The sequence below is a fragment of the Zonotrichia albicollis genome, chromosome 8, assembly GCF_047830755.1.
Source record: "Zonotrichia albicollis isolate bZonAlb1 chromosome 8, bZonAlb1.hap1, whole genome shotgun sequence".
Classification (NCBI taxonomy): domain Eukaryota; kingdom Metazoa; phylum Chordata; class Aves; order Passeriformes; family Passerellidae; genus Zonotrichia; species Zonotrichia albicollis.
This window is the reverse complement of record NC_133826.1, coordinates 2,835,534-2,857,509: the sequence shown is the minus strand read 5'-3', so window position 1 is coordinate 2,857,509 and position 21,976 is coordinate 2,835,534. Positions and strand designations below refer to the sequence as shown.

The 21,976-nt window shown below is 46.7% G+C and overlaps 1 protein-coding gene across 3 annotated transcripts; it reads left to right on the top strand.

Moving 5' to 3' along the window:
* The first annotated feature begins 9,574 nt into the window (after window positions 1-9,574).
* USP1 (ubiquitin specific peptidase 1) lies at window positions 9,575-21,282 on the top strand. Of its 3 annotated transcripts, none has more exons than XM_074545664.1 (9): window positions 9,575-9,933; window positions 10,136-10,301; window positions 11,476-11,599; window positions 11,909-12,016; window positions 12,515-12,675; window positions 13,194-13,906; window positions 14,996-15,166; window positions 16,247-16,448; window positions 19,793-21,282. In XM_074545664.1, exons 2-9 carry the CDS (start codon window positions 10,141-10,143, stop codon window positions 20,508-20,510), a joined length of 2,358 nt encoding a protein of 785 aa, XP_074401765.1. In that variant the 5' UTR covers window positions 9,575-9,933; window positions 10,136-10,140; the 3' UTR covers window positions 20,511-21,282. The 3 variants fall into 3 exon arrangements, with proteins under 3 accessions (XP_074401765.1, XP_074401764.1, XP_074401766.1); XM_074545663.1 differs by having other exon boundaries at window positions 10,108-10,301; XM_074545665.1 differs by lacking the exon at window positions 10,136-10,301.
* Window positions 21,283-21,976: the final 694 nt, after the last annotated feature.

Genomic DNA, 21,976 nt, shown 5'->3' with positions numbered 1-21,976 from the left:
GTACCAACAGGAAACTCTTGTGGTCGCAGATATTCAGCTGAACTTGGTTTTGTTCTTTTTTTCCCTGGGTAAGATAAAAGTGCTCAAAGGTGTGTGTGTGGGGTAAGAAGCTGTGGTGGCAGCTCACAGCACACATTTCTGTAAGTGTGCCTCAGAAAAGCACCAACTACCAAAAACCCCGTTTTGGAGGAAACAGCCAAACCCATTTCCCCTTTTCAGCCACTGAAGTTCTACTTGCGCAACAGCCAGAGGAAAAAAGAGACTTTTCCATGAGCTGTAGGTGCTTGGAAATGTATACAGAGATGTGACTAACTTGTGTAACCCCTCTTTAACCCCAGAGAATAAATGGAGCTTTCAAACAATCCGGGACAAACAAGGAGAACTTTGCTGTCTGCACAAACGAAACCCGATAATTTGTTTAAAAGCAGATTAGGTGAATCTGGGGAGCGCTCCAAGGTGGCTCACACACACCAATATCCAAGAATCCTCTGAGATGCTGCTTGCCAGGAGCTGGGAGGGGACACCAGGAATGCAGCCACAGCCTCTCCCTGCCCATCATCTCCCCCTGTGTCCTGCAGCTCCCCGCTCGGGCCGCGCTCCCCGCGCTGAATTTCCATCCTGCAGAGTTCAGCTATTCTTAGGCGAAGTTGTGAGTCATTAAGCGCTTTCAGATTGTTTATTTGTCAAGCCACAGGCACTTTTTAGATTTACTTCTGAAGCCAGACAAGCCCCTCCAAGGATTTGTGTGTGCCACAGAAATTACTAGGTGAAATTCCACGGCGGGAGCTCAGCCCGGAACGCTGCGCGCCAGATCCGCCCAAGGGCTCCTTCTCAAAGGTCACTGTAAGAGGGGAAAAGGACAACAAGAAGAATGTGGTTTCCTACAGCCTCTCACCACCTGATTTAGCTTTTATGTGTGTTTTTTAAGAGAGGCACTGGGCTTTGCTGGCTGGCAAATGCCTGGGAGGGTGGGTGGTGGTTTGGATGGGGAAGGGACTCCCTGGGGAAGAAGGTTTCCCCACAGGGGTGGGATTGGACCCTCCTGGAGGCCCTGCAGCTGCCAAGAGCAGCCAGGCAGGAGCAGGGAGAGGCTCCTGCCCTGTGCTGGGAGGAAAACAGAGTGATGTTGTGTCCAGAGGCTGCAGTGCCAGGGCAGGGGCTGATGTGATGCAGCCCCTTTGGAAAGGCAGTACAGAATCACTACTGTTCTATAGAATGTCATGTTTGTGCCAACAACCATTTTTGTAGATTCTCTGCAAACTTGTGCTGTGCTCACAGAGCTGCCTTGTATGGTGTGGGAATGCCAAAAGCCTGCCCCATCCACCTGCCAGCCTGTGGCCTTCCCCTTTTGGCTGGCAGCATGAAAGGGGCAAAATGCTCCTGCCAGAATGTGGGTGCTGCAGGAATACAAATATCAACCCTGCAAAGCAGCTCCATTTGGGAGGGTTTTATGGATCAAACCAGGATTATTGTGAAACTTGACTGTGCATCCCTTTTCACACCCCAAACCCAGTGCTTCCCTACACATGCCAGCCAGCTGGATGCAGGCAGGAAAAATTGTGGAGTGGAGACACAACCTCTGTGTCCAGGAGAAGAAACAGCCCCCAGGAACCAACCTGCTGCTCTTTCAGCCCTGTGCCACATCCTGGGATCCCCAAAGTGACATGGAAAAGACTTCATTTGCTTATGGCACACAGATCAGCCTTGTGAAGTTCACATCAAACCACAAAATGAATTTGCTGTAGTTGTGTTCCCCAAAAGAAATTGTTATGTCCTTCAAGTATTTGGGTTGTCTAGAGAAGCTGTGGCTGCCCGTGGATCCCTGGAAGTGTCCAAGGCCAGGTTGAACAGGGTTTGGAGCACCCTGGAATAGTGGGAGGTGTCCCTGCCCATGGCAAGGGGTGGAATGGGGTGAACTTTAAGGTCCCTCCCAACCCAAACCAGTCTGGGATTCTGCAATGAACAAGAAATGCTGCTGCTCATAGCTCAGGTGGCACACCCACAGCTGGAATTCCCACATCCATTGGCAGACTCCAAATCTACTCAAAGGGAATTTCTTTGCTCAGTTGTCCCTTGTGAAGGGGTTCTCATTTTTCCATAAATCTCTTGTGGACAAGTGCGTGCTCATGACCCTGGGCTTGCTGTGATGCTGCTCCCCTTAGGAGAGGGTGCCCATTCCCACCACAGAGAGGCTCAGCTGTTCCCTGCCTCAGCCTTGGTTCCCTGGATTTTCACTGGTGTGTCATTTGTCCCCTGCTCCATGGTCTGGTTCCCACTGAGTCACCACGCTGGGAGCTCCTGCCCTTCAGCACTGGTTCAGTGCCCGGTGACTCAGGGGCCAACTCCTCAGCAATCCTCCCCAGGAGCTGCACCTGGAGAAGCCCCAGAGATGCTCCAGTTCCATCCTCCAGGCTGAAGGGCCACATGGGACCTGTTGGCTTGGCAGGGATAGAGATGTTACCTGCTAGAAAACTGCCAGTTCTCTTTAAAAGCCAAGCAAGGGCATCTGGTGGTGTTCTTGGTGCTGTGGACTCCACACACTGCAGGAGAAGTTGGTTTTGCTGCACACCTCCCTCCTGGATCCACTTACAGCCTCTTCTTGTACCAAGGGGTGGGGCAGGAGGAGGAACTGATCTACACCTGCACACCTCAGCAGCACCAATGCTTCCATCAAGTTTCACTTTCACTTGAGCCATTCATTCACTCACATGGTGACGTTTGTGGCTGTAACAAAGGGCTGTGTTTCATTTGTGTATATATATATCAAGGCTCTGGGATAGGCAGGGAATCTGACAGGATCCCATTCTCCAGCTGGGATTCCAGCAGGGAGTTCAGAAATTCCCAAGGGGGTGGCTCTGTGCTGGGGACAACACCTGGCACAGTTCTGGATGAGGCCAGCACAGGATCTGCAGCTCCCTGCTTGAGGTGGCTGTGTTGGGGTCACTTTGCTGTGTAATTCCTTAAAACATGGCAAAAAATGGCTCTGCTATGGAGAAAAACAAGTACTCACCTGTTGATTCTTTTCTTCTTTTTTCTCCTGCCAAGGTGGGGATTAAATGCACAAGATGGAATTTCTCGTTGGGACTCAGATGTTTGTTAGTTCTTATCTCTGTCACAGTCTCACAAACCCTGAGTTCTGCAGCATTTCACTCTCACAAACTGAAAATGGAGCCCCATCTCTCTCTGCAAGGCCTTTTAAGGATAAACTGTTTAATTAAGCAATGACAACTAAATTACTTTTAACCCAATAACCAACCACCCGTGCCTGCAATGGGGACTTTTTAATCCAATTATACAAAATCACCCAAACCCACAAAACCACTGGAGAAGGAGAAGAATAAGGTGAAGAAGATGGGCCAGCCTCTGCCCTAAAACTTCCTTCTTGCTTTATATATCTATTACTGTATTCTAAACCCTTAAACTCTAATTTCCCACCATGTGATGTTACCCACTTCTATTCAAACTGCACACCCACAATCCCAGTTCTGTCATTTAATTTTGGAAGCTTCTCCTCAGCCTCAGGTCAGTGCAGGGTTCTCTTGGGGGTCAGTGCCTGGCAGCACAGAAAATCTGAAATTCTCAGCATCCAGGGCTCCAACACTGACCTGAATCTTAAACCTTTATAACCTCGTGGCCTCGTGTCCCTAGGTGTGGATGAGGAATTCCAGAATCCCTCCTAGGAATGTGTCAGTGGAGATGCTGCCAGCAGATGGTGCAAGCATGTGCAGGTCAGGCTCTCTCCTTCCTGTGCTTCCAGGAGTGAGTAACAGCTCTGTGCGATGTCATTCCGACCTGAGAACGGAGATGGGGAGGGATTTGCTGTGCATTTTTATTTTGGTTATGGTTTGCAATGCAGCACCTGCCTTCTGATGTGAATTCCAGCCCCTGGTAGCAAACTGCCCCTGCTACCAGAGAAGCTCTGGATCCGTGTTTTTATCAAACAGAGCAGCAGGCTGTGAGCTGGGGAAGAAAATATGCACAGCCAGGCAAAAACTGGGGAAAACACCCTTAAGGATGCAACAGCACCACATACAGAACATTCTCTTTTTTTCCTGCAGCTTTGCTTTCAGAGAGCTCTGAGGAGAAATGTTCTGTTTCAGACCTTGCCACAGAAGCCTCTTGCCCTTGGCAGATTTTCAGAACCACACATTTATATCATTATGAACTAATTAATCTACTTTATCTCTACATTATGGGTGCAATTATTGCCATTTTCTGAGATATCACCCATGCATATGTAGCTCTAGGAAGTTCACATATCACATCCAACTGTGTTTTCTCCTAGGAGGGAGATAAACAAGAGCCAAGGCTGTGCTATCAGTGGCTAAATACCTTGACCTCCAAACCTATAAACTCTCCCACATGGAGGAACTTGTTATGGTTTGTGCTTAGACAAGCTCATGGTTTGTGGCTCAGGCCTCCAAGCTGACATTTGCCTTCTGCAGCTGAAAGTAAAGGAGCTCCTCGCAGGCTGTCCGTGGAGTTTACACAACTGTAGCCATTCCTGATTTATTCTTTCCTGCCCCCCCTAAAATCTGAATCTTCATGGATGCCAGAAAACAGCTGGCCACAGAGGTCAAGGTTTTGGGCCAGGTTTTCCTTGGCAGAGGCTGGAGCTGCTGTAAGGCCCAGGTGGGGATGAGCTGCTCTGTGGCCAAGCTTGGGTCTGACCCCTGACAGAGGACAGGGGCTCTGCTGCTGCCTCACCCCCTCAGTCTGACATCAAATTGCCCAAACTCCTCCTGTTTGGTTGCCAGAGCCAGGCACAGCCCTGCAGAGGTGCTGCTCCCACAGGGACTGGAGTTCTGCAGTGGCCAAATTGTTCCCACGTGCCCCGAGGCAGCAGCACAGTGAAAGGAAGGGTTATGAAATGATCCGAGATGCTCTCAAAGCAGATGTAGCTCGTCAAGCAGGCATAATTCAGGGATTGTGACGTTCCCAGGCTGCTTGCTGTGGGAAGAGTCAGATTTCCTTTCCTGTGGAGTAAAGCAAGTCAGACAATTTGTTCCTGTTTCTGGCTGTGAAAGGGCACAGAGTCTGCATGAACCATGGGGATCACAAACAATAAAATCCCTAAATATTCCTTTCTATTCCTTGTGCCTGAAGCCAGTCCTGTCCTGACCTTTTATAGCCAGTATTCTCATTAGTCTGAATGGTTTCTTACCTTTTCTGTGTGGGGACTTTGACCAAGAGTCCCATTCCTCAGGAATAAAATGAGTTTTACCCGGCGTGGGCTGCAGAACTTCCCACCCCGAGGTCCCCGTGTGATCCAAGGCTGCTGAAAGAGCACATTGTGTGCACACACACAATCTGCACCAAAACTCACAGAATAACTCTAACAATACCAGAGCCCTGACAGATTTATAGGCCTATCACTGATATGGCTGCAGGCTCTGGAAATTGATTTATATGATTCAGCAACAGCCAAAGGTTGGGGAGGTTTTCCCCTGCTGGGAATCGTGCTCTGTACTCCAGGCTGCCTCCAGGACTCCAGCAATCCCATCTCTGGGGAATCTGCTCCTTCCAGGCATTTCATGTGGTTATTTTTGGCTGTGCCTGTGAAGATTTCTGGTCTCCCAGCACAGCTATTTTTGTAACACATGGCTGTGAAGTCCATAGTATTGGACATCATTTGATTTTGCACATTGGGCCCTACGTCAGGAATCACTGCCTCCTGCACCTGCTCCTCCTTTGGCCTGTGCCTGAAACCCTCCTTTGCTGCATGGAGTGAGGCTTCATGAGACAACAGCTCCTTTATGGAGCGTGCTAAGCTGCCATCAATATTTAATTAGGTGTTACTGTGGCTTTGGAGAGATACAGAAAAAAAATAATCCCCATTTCCTTACATTTAAACAGAAAACTTTTTCCTGCTGGAAAAATTTCCCCGCGTTAAGCACTGACAAGGAGATGTATTTTAAGAGGGGGCATAAAAATCTGAGCGGGTGAGAGGCTGGTGAGGAGGAGATTTGAGGGAGCTGAGGGATGGCAGGTTGGAGATGGAGCTGTGTGGGTGTCTCTGAGGCAGCACAGCTCCATGTCAGGCTGCTGGGGGAAGCTTCTTCCCAAGCAGGGCAGCTCCTGCTTCCTGAAAATAAATCATGGCTTCAGGGGCATTTTGTAATTGTTGCTGTCCTGGCATCCAGGGCTTGGCACTGCCTGGATTCCTCCCTGTGCCCCAAACTTTGGATCCAACAACGACCTGGGCTGGGATTGCAGCTGATGAACTCACCAGAGAAAGGTGAGAGGGAAGAAAGAAGAGGCAGAAGTGTGACTGTGTTGCCTAATTAAAAGAAATCAATCAACTGACAGAGCTGCAGCTAAGATTTCACCCCAGTTTTCCATCCAGGTGGCAGAGGGGAAGCTTAAATATCACTCAGAATGTCTCACAATTATATTGGCTTTGTCTCTCAAAGCCAGGGAGAACTAATTTAGAGTGGAAATTAAAAATGACACAAGCATGGTTTGGTTAAAATAAAGATGATGGGGAATTAGGGAGCAATTTGTGAGTATGTTAAGGGAGAGAAATTATTTACAGCAGGCTGAGGGTTATATGTAATCAGATGAAATTACCAGCAGAAAAAGTAAAACAGGAAGTTTTCATTTTAATTTTAAAAATCCAGGAAGCAGACCTGACCCTGAGCCCTGCTGGGCTGCACAACAGCTCAGCACAGACCTCTTTAAAGGGAGAATTTGGGAATTGTTCCCCACACTGGGAAAAGAGCAGGAAAAGCTGTTCCAAGTGAGTGCTGAGTGTTCTGAGAGGTGTTGGGTTCACCCATGTACTGCACTTGAGTATTAAAGTAATGATTATACCTATGGAAACTGAGCTGGCTGCTTCATTAGCCAAAAAAAAAAAAAAAAGATGTATCACACAGACCAAAGCCCCATCACCACATGAGAAATGCTGTGGGCACTTCCAGTCCCTCAAATTTGCTCTGCAAACATCTCCCTTCCCTCCTTCACTCAGTTACTGCCCCTGAAAAGTCAAACCATGAGCTGGCAACGTCCCCAAGCCTGGCTTTACCCCAGATCTCAGCCTTCTGATGTCACTGATGGCATTCCTAGGCACAGCACAGGTGGAGCTCAGCTAACACATGAAATGAGGAATTACCTAACGTGGACTTAGAGTCAGCCTGTAAAACCCTTGGGTATAAAAAGTCTTTTCTCCTGTTTGCTGGAGCAGATTGCACAGCACACCTTGGCAGGGCAGGCCTTGGCTGAGGTGAGCAGCAGGGTCAGGGCACCTCTGTGTCACACCAGCCTGGAACCCAGCCCCAGGGCCAAACACTCCCACATTTTCTCATTCCAGCCCCAGGTTTGACTGCCCAGCACCTTCCAGCTTCCACTGAAGCAACTCCTCAATGCCTCAAACCACTGACACCTCAGGGTTTCTATTTTCACACTCTGAGCTGCTTTAGTGTGTGGGGCTGGGCTCACATCAGGGATGCTGAGCTCTGTGCACAGAGCAGGAGACAAAACAATTCCTGCTCCAGCTGGGCACCAAGGACAAATGACCCAAATCTCAGCCCAGAGCACAAACCCCGTGGGCTGGAGAGAGAAAAACAAGCAGGGTGGGACTGCCTGGGTGGGATTTAAGGCTCCAACCCAAACCATTCCAGGATTCTGGGATTCTCCTTCCTGACAGGAGCCACACTGGATTATCTCATCCCACCTGGATCAGCCCCCTGGATCTCCTTCCTCAATTCCACCTGAGAACACTCCAGAACAGCCCTGAATCCAGAACATTTCTTTAGCAGGATTTTCTTATGGAAAGGAGGAAAACTAAAGATTTTCCCTTTGCTGGCCCCCACCACAAACGTGGCAAATCCCACAGGATTCATCTCCTCAGGGACAGCTCTGCCCTGGCTCCTCCTCATCACTCTGCCTCCATAAAAATCCTGGGCTGGGGTGATACCTCAGGTTTGACTTTTCTATTTTCACACTCTGTGCTGCTTCAGTGTGTGGGGCTGGGCTCACATCAGGGATGCTGAGCTCTGTGCACAGAGCAGGAGACAAAACAATTCCTGCTCCAGCTGGGCACCAAGGACAAATGACCCAAATCTCAGCCCAGAGCACAAACCCCGTGGGCTGGAGAGAGAAAAACAAGCAGGGTGGGACTGGATGGGCTAAAGCTGGGATGGGACAATGAACTGCAAGGTGCAAATGGAGCAGAGCTGATCCCAGGGACAGAGCCCGTGCCCCTCGTGCATTTTGGGGCCATTTTGGTTCATCTTGGGTGCAGCCCTGGCTGGGCTCTGGGGCTGCCCAAGGGGGATCCATGGAGGAGATCCTGTGAATCAATCCCTGCTTTATTCTGGGACTGTCCCCAGCCTCTGCTGTAGGGCAACCTGCACAAGGCATCACCAGCAGCATCACACAGACTTAATTAATCACTTTATTAATCAGCCAAGCACTTCCAGGACCTTGGGGCACCACCCACCTGGATAAGATCCTTGTCTCACACAAAAGAGCCTCTGTAGTCCTGAGTATCCATTAACTGCAGGGACCTCGGGCAGTGTTTGAGTGGAGCTAAAGCTCACATGGCAGAGCTGCGGGGGAAATCCATCCATCCGTGCTCAGTGGGAATGCAGAGTCCCAACAGCTTCTGGGGAGCTCTGGGCATCCCACAGACCAAGGAAATAAATCAATATATTCATCTTGTACCTGCATGTGCAGGTACATGTGGATATTTTATCTGTAAGAGAAATGAAAACCTGTGCAGGAGCATGGCCGTGACTGTTGGAATATACACAGTTGGAATATAACAATTCCTTCCATAACTCATATGAGTATTTAGGGATAGTGTAATAATTAATGATAATTAGCTGTAATAATTAATTTGTGCAGCAGCAAAAAAAAAAATCGGAAAATGTTGCAGGACTGCAAAAAAAAAAGTGATTTTGTGGAGTTCAGTTTGCTTTAGTGCTTAACAGGAGTGCCACACTCAGGGGAGGCAGCAGCAGCTGGTCCTGGGGAACTTCAGCTTTTGAGTGCTCAAATTTGGGGTAATTCACCCCAAAACCCACATCTGGGTATTGCTCAGTCAGTTATGTAACTAAACCTATAAAAAATCTTATGTGAATAAACTTTCCTGTTAGAAAACCTTTATGTATGAGCAACATGCATCCTTTATGTACAGGCTAAAGGTCCTGCAGGGGCCAGTTTAAAGAGCAGAACGCAGAAACCTACAGCATTTCCCTACATTCCGGACCCCTAAACCACCAGTTTTGCAGCCCTAACAGCCTCGGTGGTAACTACAATTCCCTGCGGGGTGCACAGCTGTGCCGGTGGGACATTAGGGCCGGGCCGCGCTGGGAATTCCCGTAGGAATGTGCGGTTTTTATGGAAAAGCGCGGGAAGGCTCCGCTCCGGGCACTGCGGGCCTGGCCCTCAGGGGGTGAGGGGAAAAGAAACCGCTGCCTCTGATTGGCCGAGCCGCGCAGGAGGCGTGGTCAGAGCGGGACCAATCCACCTCCCGCCGGCGGGGGGAAAGAGAGAGCTCTCCCCACGCAAATGGTACAGCCCGAACCCGAGCCCTTTGGCCGGGCCGTTACCAGCGCCCGCGCGCGCCCAGGCAGGACCCACAGCGGGCTGTCCGCCGCGCTGCCTGATGCGGCAGCGGCCTTGCGGGGCCGCTGGCGGCGTAGCTCCGCCGCCCAGACGCCGCCGCCCTGTCCGCCGGCTCCCGGCAGACGCCCCGCCGCCGCTTGTCATGCCTTTCTCCCGCCGGTCTGCCCCGGCGGGGCGCGCTCGGTTTACCGGCGTTCTCGCCGGGCGGCCGCCGGCGGGGCGGGGGGGTTGCGGCGCGAGGCGGGGCGCGCGCGGGGCGGGGGGGTCCTCGTCGGCGCGCGGAAAAAAACGCGCCAAGTTCGCTGACGGTGTCCCCGCGGTCTCCATGGCAACGGCGAGCGGGAGCGGGGCCGGCATGTAGCGGTGAGTGAGGGGGAGCGGCCGCACCGCGGCCTCGGGCCCCGCCGGCCGCGGGGAACATGCGGGGGGCGCGGGGGGGCGGCCCGAGCCCGGGGCGGGGGGCGGCGGGTCCGCGCTCGGCCCCCTCGGGGAGTAAATGGCGCCTGGTGTGCGCGTGTGTGTGTGTGTGCGCGCCAGGTGTGAGCGCCCCGGCCGCGCCCCGCAGGAACCATGCCCGGCGTCCTGCCCGGCGACAGCGCCAGGGCCAGCCCCTCCAAGAAGAACAGGCTGTCGCTGAAGCTCTTTCAGAAGAAGGAAGCGAAGCGAGTGCTGGATTTCATCGAGGCGCAGGAAAATGAGCCGAAGGGCGCGGAGTTCCGAGGCGCCGAGATGTGAGTGCCGCGCGGGAGAAGTTGTGAGGCGGCGCCGCGGGCTCGGGCTCATCCATCCTTCATTCCTTCCCTCCATCCTTCCTTCCTTCCCCGCTCCTTTCGCTTTCGTGTTCTCGCAGCAATAACGCGCTGCAGCACGCGCTCCATGCAGTGAATTAACGTGCGCTTTAATTAAATGAATTACCGTGCGCTTTCGTTAAATTAACGTCCGGCGGGCTCGGCACGCTGAGGCAGCTCACGGCTGGGACCGAGCCTGTGCTGAGAAAGCGGCTCTGCCGCACCCGGGATGTTCAGCTGGCACAAACTTCGGCATCGCGTGCTGAAGTTAGTTCTTAAAACCTATTTAGTCACTGTAACCAACTTCTAATAACTCTTCTAAGAAAACAAGTTTTTTTTCTGCTGCAATTCGCTCATTGGATATTTTGGATTTTTTCTTTGGGTATATAGTTGGCACAAACTTTGGGATCAGTCGAAAAACTTATTTTGCTTCAATTTAATATAATTACTTACTGTGTCACTGAACTATTTATATTAAAATTTAATTTTCTGCAAAATGACCTTTAATGGCAATATGTAGGATCTTTAATTGTGGAGTTGGTTGGTATTTTTTGGGGTTTTTCAGGCCCTGAGCCTGAAATCCATTTCATTACTAGTGAGGGAATCTAAGTGGAGAAAAGAAAATTATGGTGAGTTAGAAATAGTTGGAGACTTTCCTTTGTGCCATTACATTGTGTTAATCACTTCTATCAGTAATTAATAATAATAATGATAATTACTGTATAGTGTGTCAGGTTTATTGGTTTCTTTTTTTAGATTTTTTTTTCTGGTTTTATGCTTTGACTCTGCATCCAGAAATTATGTGACTGGAGCAGGGGACAACGTAAAAATACATTCTAGGCACTTTTTTTCTGCCTTGTGATTGAAAAAAAGAACATAGAAAAGTATCTAAATATGAAAATTTTGATCCATTAAATCAGTCTTCTGCTATTTGATGTGTTGGAACTCTGAGCAGGTTTTCCTCCTGTGTGGTTTTGGGTGGGTTCTGAGGAGTCAGAGTGATTTCAGACACTTTTGCAGGGTTTAGATCTGCATTTCTCAGTGCTGAATTCTGAGGTGGGGAGGGCTGAAGGAGTGCTTTTTGCATTGTCTCTTACCCCATTTCTCTGTTTCCCAGTGACCAGGTGGTTCCTGCAGCACAGCCCCCCTCCCTTGTCAGCTGTGAGAAAAAAGACAACATGCTGCCTTTTGTGGGCTTGAACAACCTGGGCAACACCTGCTACCTGAACAGTGTCCTGCAGGTGAGGGGGGCTCCAAAAGGGACATTTGGGCCAGCACAAATGGGGGAAATTGGTTTATTCTGGGTGCAGTGAAATGGGCAGCTCATTACAGCAGGGAAATAAAGATGCTGCTGCAGGAAATGTGTGCCCTGTGGTTGTCCTGATTGGGAAATTCTTCAGTTTCCATACTCAGGGCTCCTCCCTGCTGTGACAAATCCTGCATCTTTGTGTGCCTGGGGAGGTGTGGGCTGGGTGGATTATAAATGTGCATTTATGTGTGGAATAACTTCTTATTCCAGTTATTCTCATGTTTTCAACTGTTGCTTTCAGGTATTATATTTTTGTCCTGGTTTTAAAACTGGAGTAAAACATTTATATAACATCATTTCAAAGAAAAGAGAATCTTCAAAGGATGAAGGAGAGCAAAAGGCAGAAAAGGTAACAAATCCCCACGTGTTCTTTGTTTGTAACCTTGCAAGCCAGGCTGTCCTGAATGCAGGGAAAATTGAAAGAAAAGAACTGATTTCTGTTCTTAAGAAGCTTTTCAGCACTGTTTTCTGCATGTTACTTCAGGTGAAGATGTATTTGAGTTGTTTTGAACTTTAGCTCAAGTTTTAAAGTCTAACAGAAGAAATTTGAGGAATATATCTGACCATGCTTCTGGCACAAAGAGAATTATGAAACAGTGCTTGGTGCTGAGGGAAATGGGAGTTTGGGCAAGGATGGTTTGGGATTTTAAACCAATGGTTAATTGGGCTTTTATGTTTGTTTCTTACTTGAAAAAAACCAAAATATTGTCTGAAACCCACCTGCCTCCCATAGCAGACAAAAAATTCAGCCAAATATAGAAAACCAAGGGAGGAGAGAAAAATGTTAATTTGTGACCAATGTTAATTTGTTGCAAGTGTTCTCACTCCTTTTACATTGTCATTGCAGGGAGGCTGTAAAGAAGATCCCTTGGCAAGTTATGAACTCATCTGCAGTTTGCACTCCTTGATCCTTTCAGTTGAGCAGCTTCAAGCCAGTTTTCTGCTGAACCCAGAGAAATACACGGATGAATTGGCCACGCAGCCCCGGAGGCTGCTCAACACCCTCAGGTACAAATGCCCCCAAATGCTGCCACAGTTCTGTCCTGACATTTCCAGGCCATTGCATTGCCCAGCCTTAGAGGCTGGTGCAAGGTGGATGGCCTTAAATTTGGGGTGGCCTTGCAGGCAGCAAGATTTTTGTGCTTATTGTTGGCACCACGGTGTTGGAAATTTGAAAATAAATTGTAAGGCTGTAAAAGCAGAAGGGGTTTGAAACAGTGCTTAGGTACAGAAGTGTTACTAAATTACAGAGTGGTTTTGGGTTGGAAGGGATCTTCCTACAATCCCAGGGTGCTCCAAGCCCTGTCCAGCCTGGCCTGGGACACCTCAGGGATGGGCAGGATCCCCTTGGAGCTGAGGAGCTCCACTCTGGGTGTGTGGGAATCCTTAAGGCAGAACCTTCCCCCAGCTCTGTGACAGAGGACACCTGATCCTCCATGGCTTCTAAATCCCTGATTTCAGTCTCAAATCACATTCCCCAGTTAGCAGAGGACACCAAACCCTCATTTTGCTCTTTTCTTTCACAGAGAGCTGAACCCCATGTACGAAGGGTACCTGCAGCACGATGCCCAGGAGGTGCTGCAGTGTATCCTGGGCAACATCCAGGAAACCTGCCAGCTGCTGAAGAAGGAAGAGCTGAACAAACTGCCTGTGGAAGAGCCTGCAGCTAAACTGGAGGAGAAACCCAGCCAAAACCCTGAGAGCAATGGTTGTGTGAGCCCTGCTGAGGAGGAGGATCCCAGCCCGGGCAGCCACGGCGGGGACGCGGCCAAGGAGAAGCTGCTCAAGGGAAACGGGAAAAGGAAAAGCGACGCCGAGGGCGGCAACGCCAAGAAAAAATCCAAAGTATCAAAAGAGCAAATTGCAGCAGAAGAGAATCAAAGACAAACCAGGTCCAAGAGGAAAGCCACGGGAGAAAAGATGGAAAACCAAACGGATGCCATCGCCAAGTGCTCCGGGGAGAGCGAGAGCGCCAAGCCCACGCAGAAAAAGTCGCGCCTTAGGTTAAACTGGTTAAAATCTTCCTGCAAACAGCCCAGTATTCTGTCCAAATTTTACAGTCTAGGAAAGTTAACTACAAACTTGGGATCCAAAGAGCCAGGCAAAGAATATGACTGTGAGTTCGAAGAGTCAGCTGTCAAGTGTGAAAATGGTGACAGTAAAGAAGAATATCATGAACCAGCGTCTCCTGTGGAAAGCCATCATGGAAAAGGAACTGAAAAAGAACCAAAAAAGGAAGGTTGGTGCACAAGTGGATGGGCTTAAAATTAGTAGGATTAAGAAAGTACAATGCGTGGGAAGTCAGCCTTCAAACTGCACAGCCTGCAGAGCTCTAAACACAAAATTAGATTTTTCAGGAATTGAAGATAATTTTTAGGAAAGAGAATTTATTTTTATCGGTGTTTGTAATTTTTTTTCTTTTAGAACTTGACCTGTTTAGCTTAGATATCGAGGCATTTCCCTTAACATTCTGTAATCGTTGTACAATATGTATAAAAAAGGCTGAATATTACCAGGTTTGTATTTACCACTAATTTTTGTCATCCATAGAGAGAGAAGTGGATTTGAGATGTAAAGGGATATTTCTGGCAGGAGCAAACAGAACCAAACACCACTAGCTATGGTTTTACACACAGTATCCTTTTTTTCCCTTAATCTTTCCATATTCCCAACCTTCCCAAGAACCAGGAAGGACTCAGGATCTATTAAAGATCTAATCTATTTAGATCTAATAGATACCAATTAGAAATGCTAATTGGTTGGCAGGTCTGGATTTTGTTGATGTCAATGAAACACAAGATACATGTTGAGGGAAGGGCCTCAGTATGAATCCAGTACTTAATAATTTGGAATTTTCTACCCACCAATTTATTATAAAAAATTGAAGGAATGAAGAGTCTTTTGTGTTCTGCATTTTCTCTGCAGATTTGGCCAAAACTGGCCAGTAAATTTAGGAAGGGAGGACTGTGAATGAACAGAAACCAGGCAAACCCAGTGTGGTGCTCCTTGAGGAGCTCAGCAGTCCATGCTGAGGCATCAGAGCATTGATGGCAACCAAAATTCCACAATGTGACGCTGTCACACTTCAAGCACAAAACAAGAACCCAATTTAGAACAGAAATTAAAGTTTGAGGCCCAAGAGACAGAGGGTCCTTATTTACTTACAAGCAGATGATACCATGAAAACTGCTCGTGATTTGTTCTGCTTTTCAATTCCTATCTGAGTTCCCTAAAGGTGTATCAGTGATGTTTTGTGAGGACAAGCAGGCTCTGGAGGGTCTGTGGGGTGAAGTGGCCCTTGCTCAGGGGTGCCCTGTGCTCTCTGCAGGTACAGAGCTGGCTGTCTTCGAGCTGGTGGAGAAACTCTTCCAGGGCCAGTTGGTGCTGAGGACCCGGTGCTTGGAGTGCGAGTGCTTCACGGAGAGGAGGGAGGATTTTCAGGACATCAGTGTGCCAGTGCAAGAAGATGAGCTTTCTAAAAGTGAAGAGAGTTCTGAAAGTAAGTGATTCCCTCCAAAAAAAAAGGGTTGTGAGGTGTGTTCCTGCCTCAGGCAGCCGTGGGGAAGGAGCACGGCTCCTGTTTGTGCTGGCTAAAATTAGAGGCTGTTATCTCCTGTCCTGATTAACTTTAGACTTTGGAAACATGGTGCTGATAATGTTGGCAGATCCAGATAATATTCAAATTGTTCCAGATCTTAACACATAGCTTGGACTGCCTACAATCTGTCACTTAGGCACCTGCTTTCCTACAAAGGAGTAGGTATTTCCTTTGATTTGAGTCGTTTTTCTTCCTGAATAAGAAATTTTGTTTTTTCCTCTTTTTATAAGAAATATTTCAATTTTTTTTCTTAGAAATAAAAGAAACAAGAATCTAGGTTTTTTCCTTAGTTACTAAAAAAAATAATTTTAATATTTTAGATTGTTGTTATTTTAATAACAGTCGTATTATGTTTGTAAATGTTAGTCATGTGGTCTCTTTCACAAATTTTATTGATCTATATGCAGTTTTTTAGCTATTTTCAAAAGGAAGCCTGCCAAAAACACATCTTGAAATTGAGGATTTTAAGGGAATTAATTTTAGTTGCCACTGACTTAATTTGGAGCAGCTTTTCCTGCTTTTGCTCCCCATTTTGCTGAAGGATTCAAAGGAAAATGTGTGGGGTGGTGTTCGTATGTGAAGTGATCCTGTCAGCAGTGTGAGGGTGGCAGGGGAGGCAAAATGCAAGAAGTAAGAGGGAACTTTCTGGTTATTTTGGGGATTTGCCTTAATAAGTGAAATTCTGGTCTCATCCAAGCTCTCCATTTCCAGACATGGCAAAAAAATTGTGTGATCTGAAAGGAGCTTTGGGAAAATCCTAATTTTGAGTAACGACATCCATTAAGGGATGTTTTCATCCCATCCTGAAATGCTCCAAAGATGGGAATACATCACATATTTCACACATACCGAGTGTTCTTTGCACTGTTACAGGTTTGGAGTGGTCTGAACTTGGCACACTTTGTTTTATTGCTCTTCTGGCGGGATGAGTTGAAAATATAAATATTGACATATCCCTGAACGCAGCGATTTCTTTTCTAGTTTCTCCAGAGCCAAAAACAGAAATGAAGACTCTGAAATGGGCAATTTCCCAGTTTGCCTCGGTGGAGAGGATTGTGGGAGAGGACAAATATTTCTGTGAGAACTGCCACCACTACACGGAAGCGGAGCGCAGCCTCCTGTTCGACAAAATGCCCGAAGTGATCACGATTCACTTGAAGTGCTTTGCTGCCAGTGGCCTGGAGTGAGTATGCATTGCTGTCCTACCCAACAGGGCCCTGCCCCCAGAGCTGCAAATGCTTGGGAGTGTTTCCAAAAGATTCCCAGATTGGAATTAAATTGCTGGGATGAAGCCCCCAATGCCATAAAGGCTTTGTGTTGTTCCAGGTAGTGGCAGAAATTACTTCCAGAAAAATTGACTTTTAGGAGGCTCCTTAACAAAAATTTTTAGCTCTACTCTTAGAACAGCCTTATATTTCTTAAAACTTTATTTATTTTAAATATCCCCCTATTTAAAGGGATAGTTAAGTTTTAAGTAAATAAACTCTGAGTTCAGAGGCAGCTTTAACTGCTTTACCAGAACAAGTAATGAGAACAAATCTGCATTTTATGGTCTGATGTTGTCTCTGCCTGAATGTGAGTATTAAAAAGATAAATGTTAGCAGGGGAAAAAAATATAATCAGGAGTTAACACACTTTAAAGAGCCAACACTCATTATTCCAAAATTGACCAATTCCTTTAAGCAGACTTTGGTCTCTATCTGAATGTAAACACTGAAATTTTTGGGGAAAAATAATCAGGTAAACATTTTAAAGAGCTAATATTTAAAAAAAAAATCAATTACTTTATAAACACAATAGTACCAGCATCATTGATATTCAATTACAGAGCAATCAGTTTGGTACTGTAATTGTAGCAATCCTTGTACTTTGAAAGAAGTTGTGGGAGTGTTCCTTATCTTTTTTTTTTAATACTTAAGAATTTAGGGATTTTCTTTGGGATGAGAGGAAACAAAGAAAAATCCATCCCTGCAGCACTGTACAGCAATAACCAGGTTTCTGACAAAGCAGAAAGGAAATTTCCTCTGTCTCTGCACTGTCTTTCCATACAAGTTCAGAATTCTAACATACAAAATTGTCTTTTCATTGATCTCCACAATATTTAAATACTAATTTGTATATACTGACTTAGAGCTGCACACTTAAAAATCATCACAGTTGAGTGAAAAACATGAAAATTATCCTCCATTTGCTCCTGTATTTCCTGTTTCCATAAGGAGGGATCTGCAGTTGAGCAGTCCTCACTCACCTCCTGTCCTGGCCAGCTTCAGCTCCTTGCTCCAAAACACTCAGACCAATTTCCAGGTCAGAGTGAATCCATTCTCTTGTGCTTTTCCTCCTGTGTCCTCTCAGTCCTTCCATAAATTTTCTGCCAAGAGCTACCAGTCAGAATTTAAGAAGTCAGAGTGGAAAACCTGACAGAGAAACCTGTGGTGAAGCTGAAGCTCTTTGGAAGAGTTTCTTAATTTTTGAATTTTTGGGTTGGATGTTTTCTCTTGGGCCAAACCTTGTCATTGCTAAAAAAACAAACTTCTACTGGCTTTAAGCAAAAAAAAAAAAAAAAAAAAAAATTAAGATAAGAATCTTCAGACAACTTTCAGCTCCCACAAAAATCTGGCAATCTGGTCTGCTCAGTTGTGCTCTACTGAGTTCTCTGGTGACTGAGTTGTAAATAAATGAGAAATGAAGGGTACTGTAAATATTTGCAGTTAATAGGGATTTTATTCATCTTTTCTAGATGCTGCTTTGCAAAGTGTTCTGTTTTAAAATAAAGCAGCCAGTGTGAAAATCTCCTTGCCTGGGGAGGAGTCATTCTCTTTGGCAAGTGTGTGTGTGGGGAAAAATGCCAGGCCATGTGTGAGCAGGCTGTGAAGCTGCTTAGGAGGAATTTGTTAACTGGTAACATGTAATTAAGCATTTCCACTATAGAAGTTTAACAATCTGTGAGAAAATCAGCCTTTTGTCTCGTGAAATTCAGTGCAGTGGGTAAAATGTCACTAATTTATGGTCTCCAAAGATGTGGCTGCAGAAATCAGGTTTGATGTGTTTGAAGTGCATCAGTCAGAGCAGGCAGAGTACTTGGCATGCAATTTTTCTGTCTTCAGATTCTTATCATTAAGAAGAACAAAAAGCTAATAGGAAAAGATTTCCTCTCTTATTTCCTCCTCTCCAAATCTTTCTGATGCTGGATTCATTGAGAAGAAAGGTAGAGCCTGCTTTTTCCTGTTTTCTGTGAATTTGATTGTCCCAGTGTGCTTGAGTGGAACTGGATTTGCAATCCAGGGTATCAGCCAGCAGTTCTGTGTTTCTTGATTCTCTTCTGAATATCTCTATTTCTGGCTGCTGCTAATAGGGATTTTCAGAAGATGTATTAGTTCTGATTCTGTGCTCTTCTGTGTTCTTTTTGGTGGAGTGAAATGTGATGGTGAGAGGGGTCTGCAGTGAGGTTTCACTGAACCAGAGTGACTGAGGATCTGTGTGTGTCACTGTGTTTATTTCTGTGTCTCTCAGGGTTCATGCTCTGCACAGGAGTGAAGCAGAACCAAAACTAAATCCAGGAAAACAACAATCATAGCTGCAGTTATGCCATGGCTGCAGTTTCCTTGGATTTCAGTTATTTTTTCCTCTGATAAGAGCAGTGAGCTCTTGGAAACCTCAGTTTTACAGGGCTTGTCTGTACTCCCCAGTATTTTTCCCTGCAACACCCTCACAGTTGAGTAAGACTTTGAGTCATGCCTGGAATTTATTAGGACATCACAGCCTATTGTTAAATAAAGGGGTTAATTGATCTGGGCTGATGCAATGTGCAAGTCATCAAGAGCACAATCAGTCAAGGAGGCTGATGCTCAGTGAAATCCCAACACTGACTTTCTCTTCAAACTCTGTACAAGATCCTTAGAATGAAAGGATTTTTTCCCCTCCTGGTAAATTTGTGTGCTGTGAACAAAATACTGAATATTTATGGAATATTAGAGGCTTTTCCAAAGTAAATTAGCCACAGAATTGTTTGAAAAATTAGAATAGCTAGTGAACAATCCCAGGTGAGCACCACTGGCACAGCTACAGTGCACTGAGGGGAGCTGAGGAAAATTAGTCACCATCTCTGAGTGATATTAAAGCTACTTGAAAGTAAAATAAGTAATGCTTTATTTAGTAAATGACTCTTTCAGGAGGAGAAAAAAAACAAACCCAACCCTGCTGTTGAAAAGGTTTTTGGTTTGTTTTGAACAGGATGGTGAGAGAGAGAAGGGGGTGTTTGTGCAGAAATAGGAGCAGGAGTGATAACAATGATGATACAGGTTCAGCTGATTATCTTTAGAAAAATGGGATCTCAGAAATAGTTAAAATTTACAGTTTCTGAGCTGTAAGATTTAACATTACAGTCATAAAAATGCCTTTCCTGACCTGGGGTGCTTGGGCTGCTGGTGCTGGGTGAGGGCAGCAGGGTCCATGTCCTTAGGGAGCAGGGCTGTGGCTGTGGTGTTTGGGGGTGCTGTGGCAGCAGTGTAAGCCCCGTGTCCTCGGCAGGTTCGACTGCTACGGGGGCCTGTCCAAGATCAACACGCCGCTGCTGACGCCGCTGCGGCTGTCGCTGGAGGAGTGGAGCACTCGGCCCACCAACGACACCTACGGGCTCTTCGCCGTGGTCATGCACAGCGGCATCACCATCAGCAGCGGCCACTACACGGCCTCGGTGAAGGTGACGGACCTGCAGAGCCTGGAGCTGGACAGGGGCACCCTCCTGCCAGAGCCGGCCTACGCCGCGCTCAAGCCGGAGCCGCTGACCGAGGAGGAGGCGCGCGCCGTGGCCGAGGACTACGACGACGGCGAGGTCTCCTTCAGGCTCAAGGTGCTGGGTAAGAAGAACGTGGAGGCCGTGGGGCTGCTGGGGGGGCAGAAGAGCAAGGCTGACTGTGAGCTGTGCGCCAGCAAACAGCCCAACCCCGAGAAGCTGCCGAGCGCGGCGCCGGAGCCGCGAGCCGAGCCCAGCGCCGAGCCCCGCGCCCAGCACGGCGAGCCCCCGGCGCCCAACGGACTGGAGAACAAAGCTCTGGAGAACAAAGCTCTGGAGAACAAAGCTCTCTACGTGCTCCAGAGCCTCAAGGAGTACGAGGGCAAGTGGCTGCTCTTCGATGACTCCGAAGTGAAGGTCACAGAGGAAAAGGACTTCCTGAATTCTCTTTCTCCGACGTCGTCATCCACATCGACTCCTTACCTACTGTTTTATAAGAAAATTGTAGAGTGATGCTGTACTTGGACTGTAAATATTTGGGATTTGCATACACCTCTGGCTCTGATTTGCATCCAAACTACCTGGAAGCAGCGGCTGTTTGTTTTTTGAAGCTACTGATTCTTCATCTTTCTGGTCTTTTTTTCCTTCGGTGTCCAGTGGCTCGACTTGAATTAACAAAACATGACATAGGACTTGACTCACACCGTAACTTTTCTGCTGCAGAATAGTGCTCTGACCTTTTAGAAATACCAGTTTGTATAGATTCTAAACAATGCCTACAGCACCCAGTAGTGGTTTTAATGCAGCTCTAGGTCTCAGACATGCCTGTTGTATTATTAGCTTTTTTTTCCTTTTTTCTCTTTTTTTTTTCTGTTTTTTTTTCCTTTTTTTCCCCCTGGTTTTGTTTGGTTTTTGGTTGTTTTTTTTTTTTAAATAAAAGTTATTTGTATTCATACCCTGGAGTAAATGTATATTAACTAGCAAATTTCATGAGAAGTTGTGTATTTTTGTAACTTGGGAAGTAACATTTCATATTTAGTCTTTGGGTAATGGACGTGGTTTATTCTCCTGTTCCCATTTTTTCCTGCTCCTTGCATCTTCAAGCACAAGGGAAAGTCTGGGAACCTTGTCCAGAGCATTGGAGGGAACTGAATTCATGCAAGTGTTTGGTCTAATTTGCATCTTGGTGCATAGGTGTTAATGAGCAAAGTGTAAATAGGTGTGATTAATACTTCAAACCAAGGGCAGAGTGTAGTGTAATTAAAATAATTTTGTACTTTGAAGAGTGAAGCCCTCAAATCTGCATCTGTTTGGGGTGGTTGGGAGCTTAGTGGTGACCTTCTAACTGAGGTTAATTTGTACCTGGAGCTCACTGAGACCGGGGGGAAAGGAGAGCATTTGGCTTTGATGTTTTGTTAAGAATGTACATATGAAATAAAAAAGTTCTGATCCACATCTGAGCCAAGCAGAGCAGCCTGTTGTGTTTGGAGAGGGGAAAGCAGAAAGGGAAAGGGCTTTGGGAACAGTTAACAAAGGCTGGGAAGTTATCTTAAAGAATTAAATTGTTTCCAGAATACATTCTGTGGTTTTAGCTGGTTCTTGGACAGTACCTCCTGATTTGAAGGTACTTTTTGACTACAGTTGTGAGGTTAAGGGGAAACATTGCAAAACCAGAAATATTTGCACTAAATACTAGAGGTGAAAATCCCAAACTGTCTGTCAGAGAATTGAAGGTGACTCCTATACACTGCTCATTAAGATCTCAACAAATCTGACTCAAAAAAGGGAGATGGTGCAGTCTGTCCCAGGATGGATGGAATGCCAAAGCCCTGGATATATTTCACCTTTTTCCACTACAAATTAATTTATTTACAGGAAGACCCCTAAAAATCTCTGCCTAGTTAATTCTGCAATACTTAATTTTTACTGTCTTTTATTATAATATTGTATAAACATGGGGGTAACTCAGGAAAAATCTC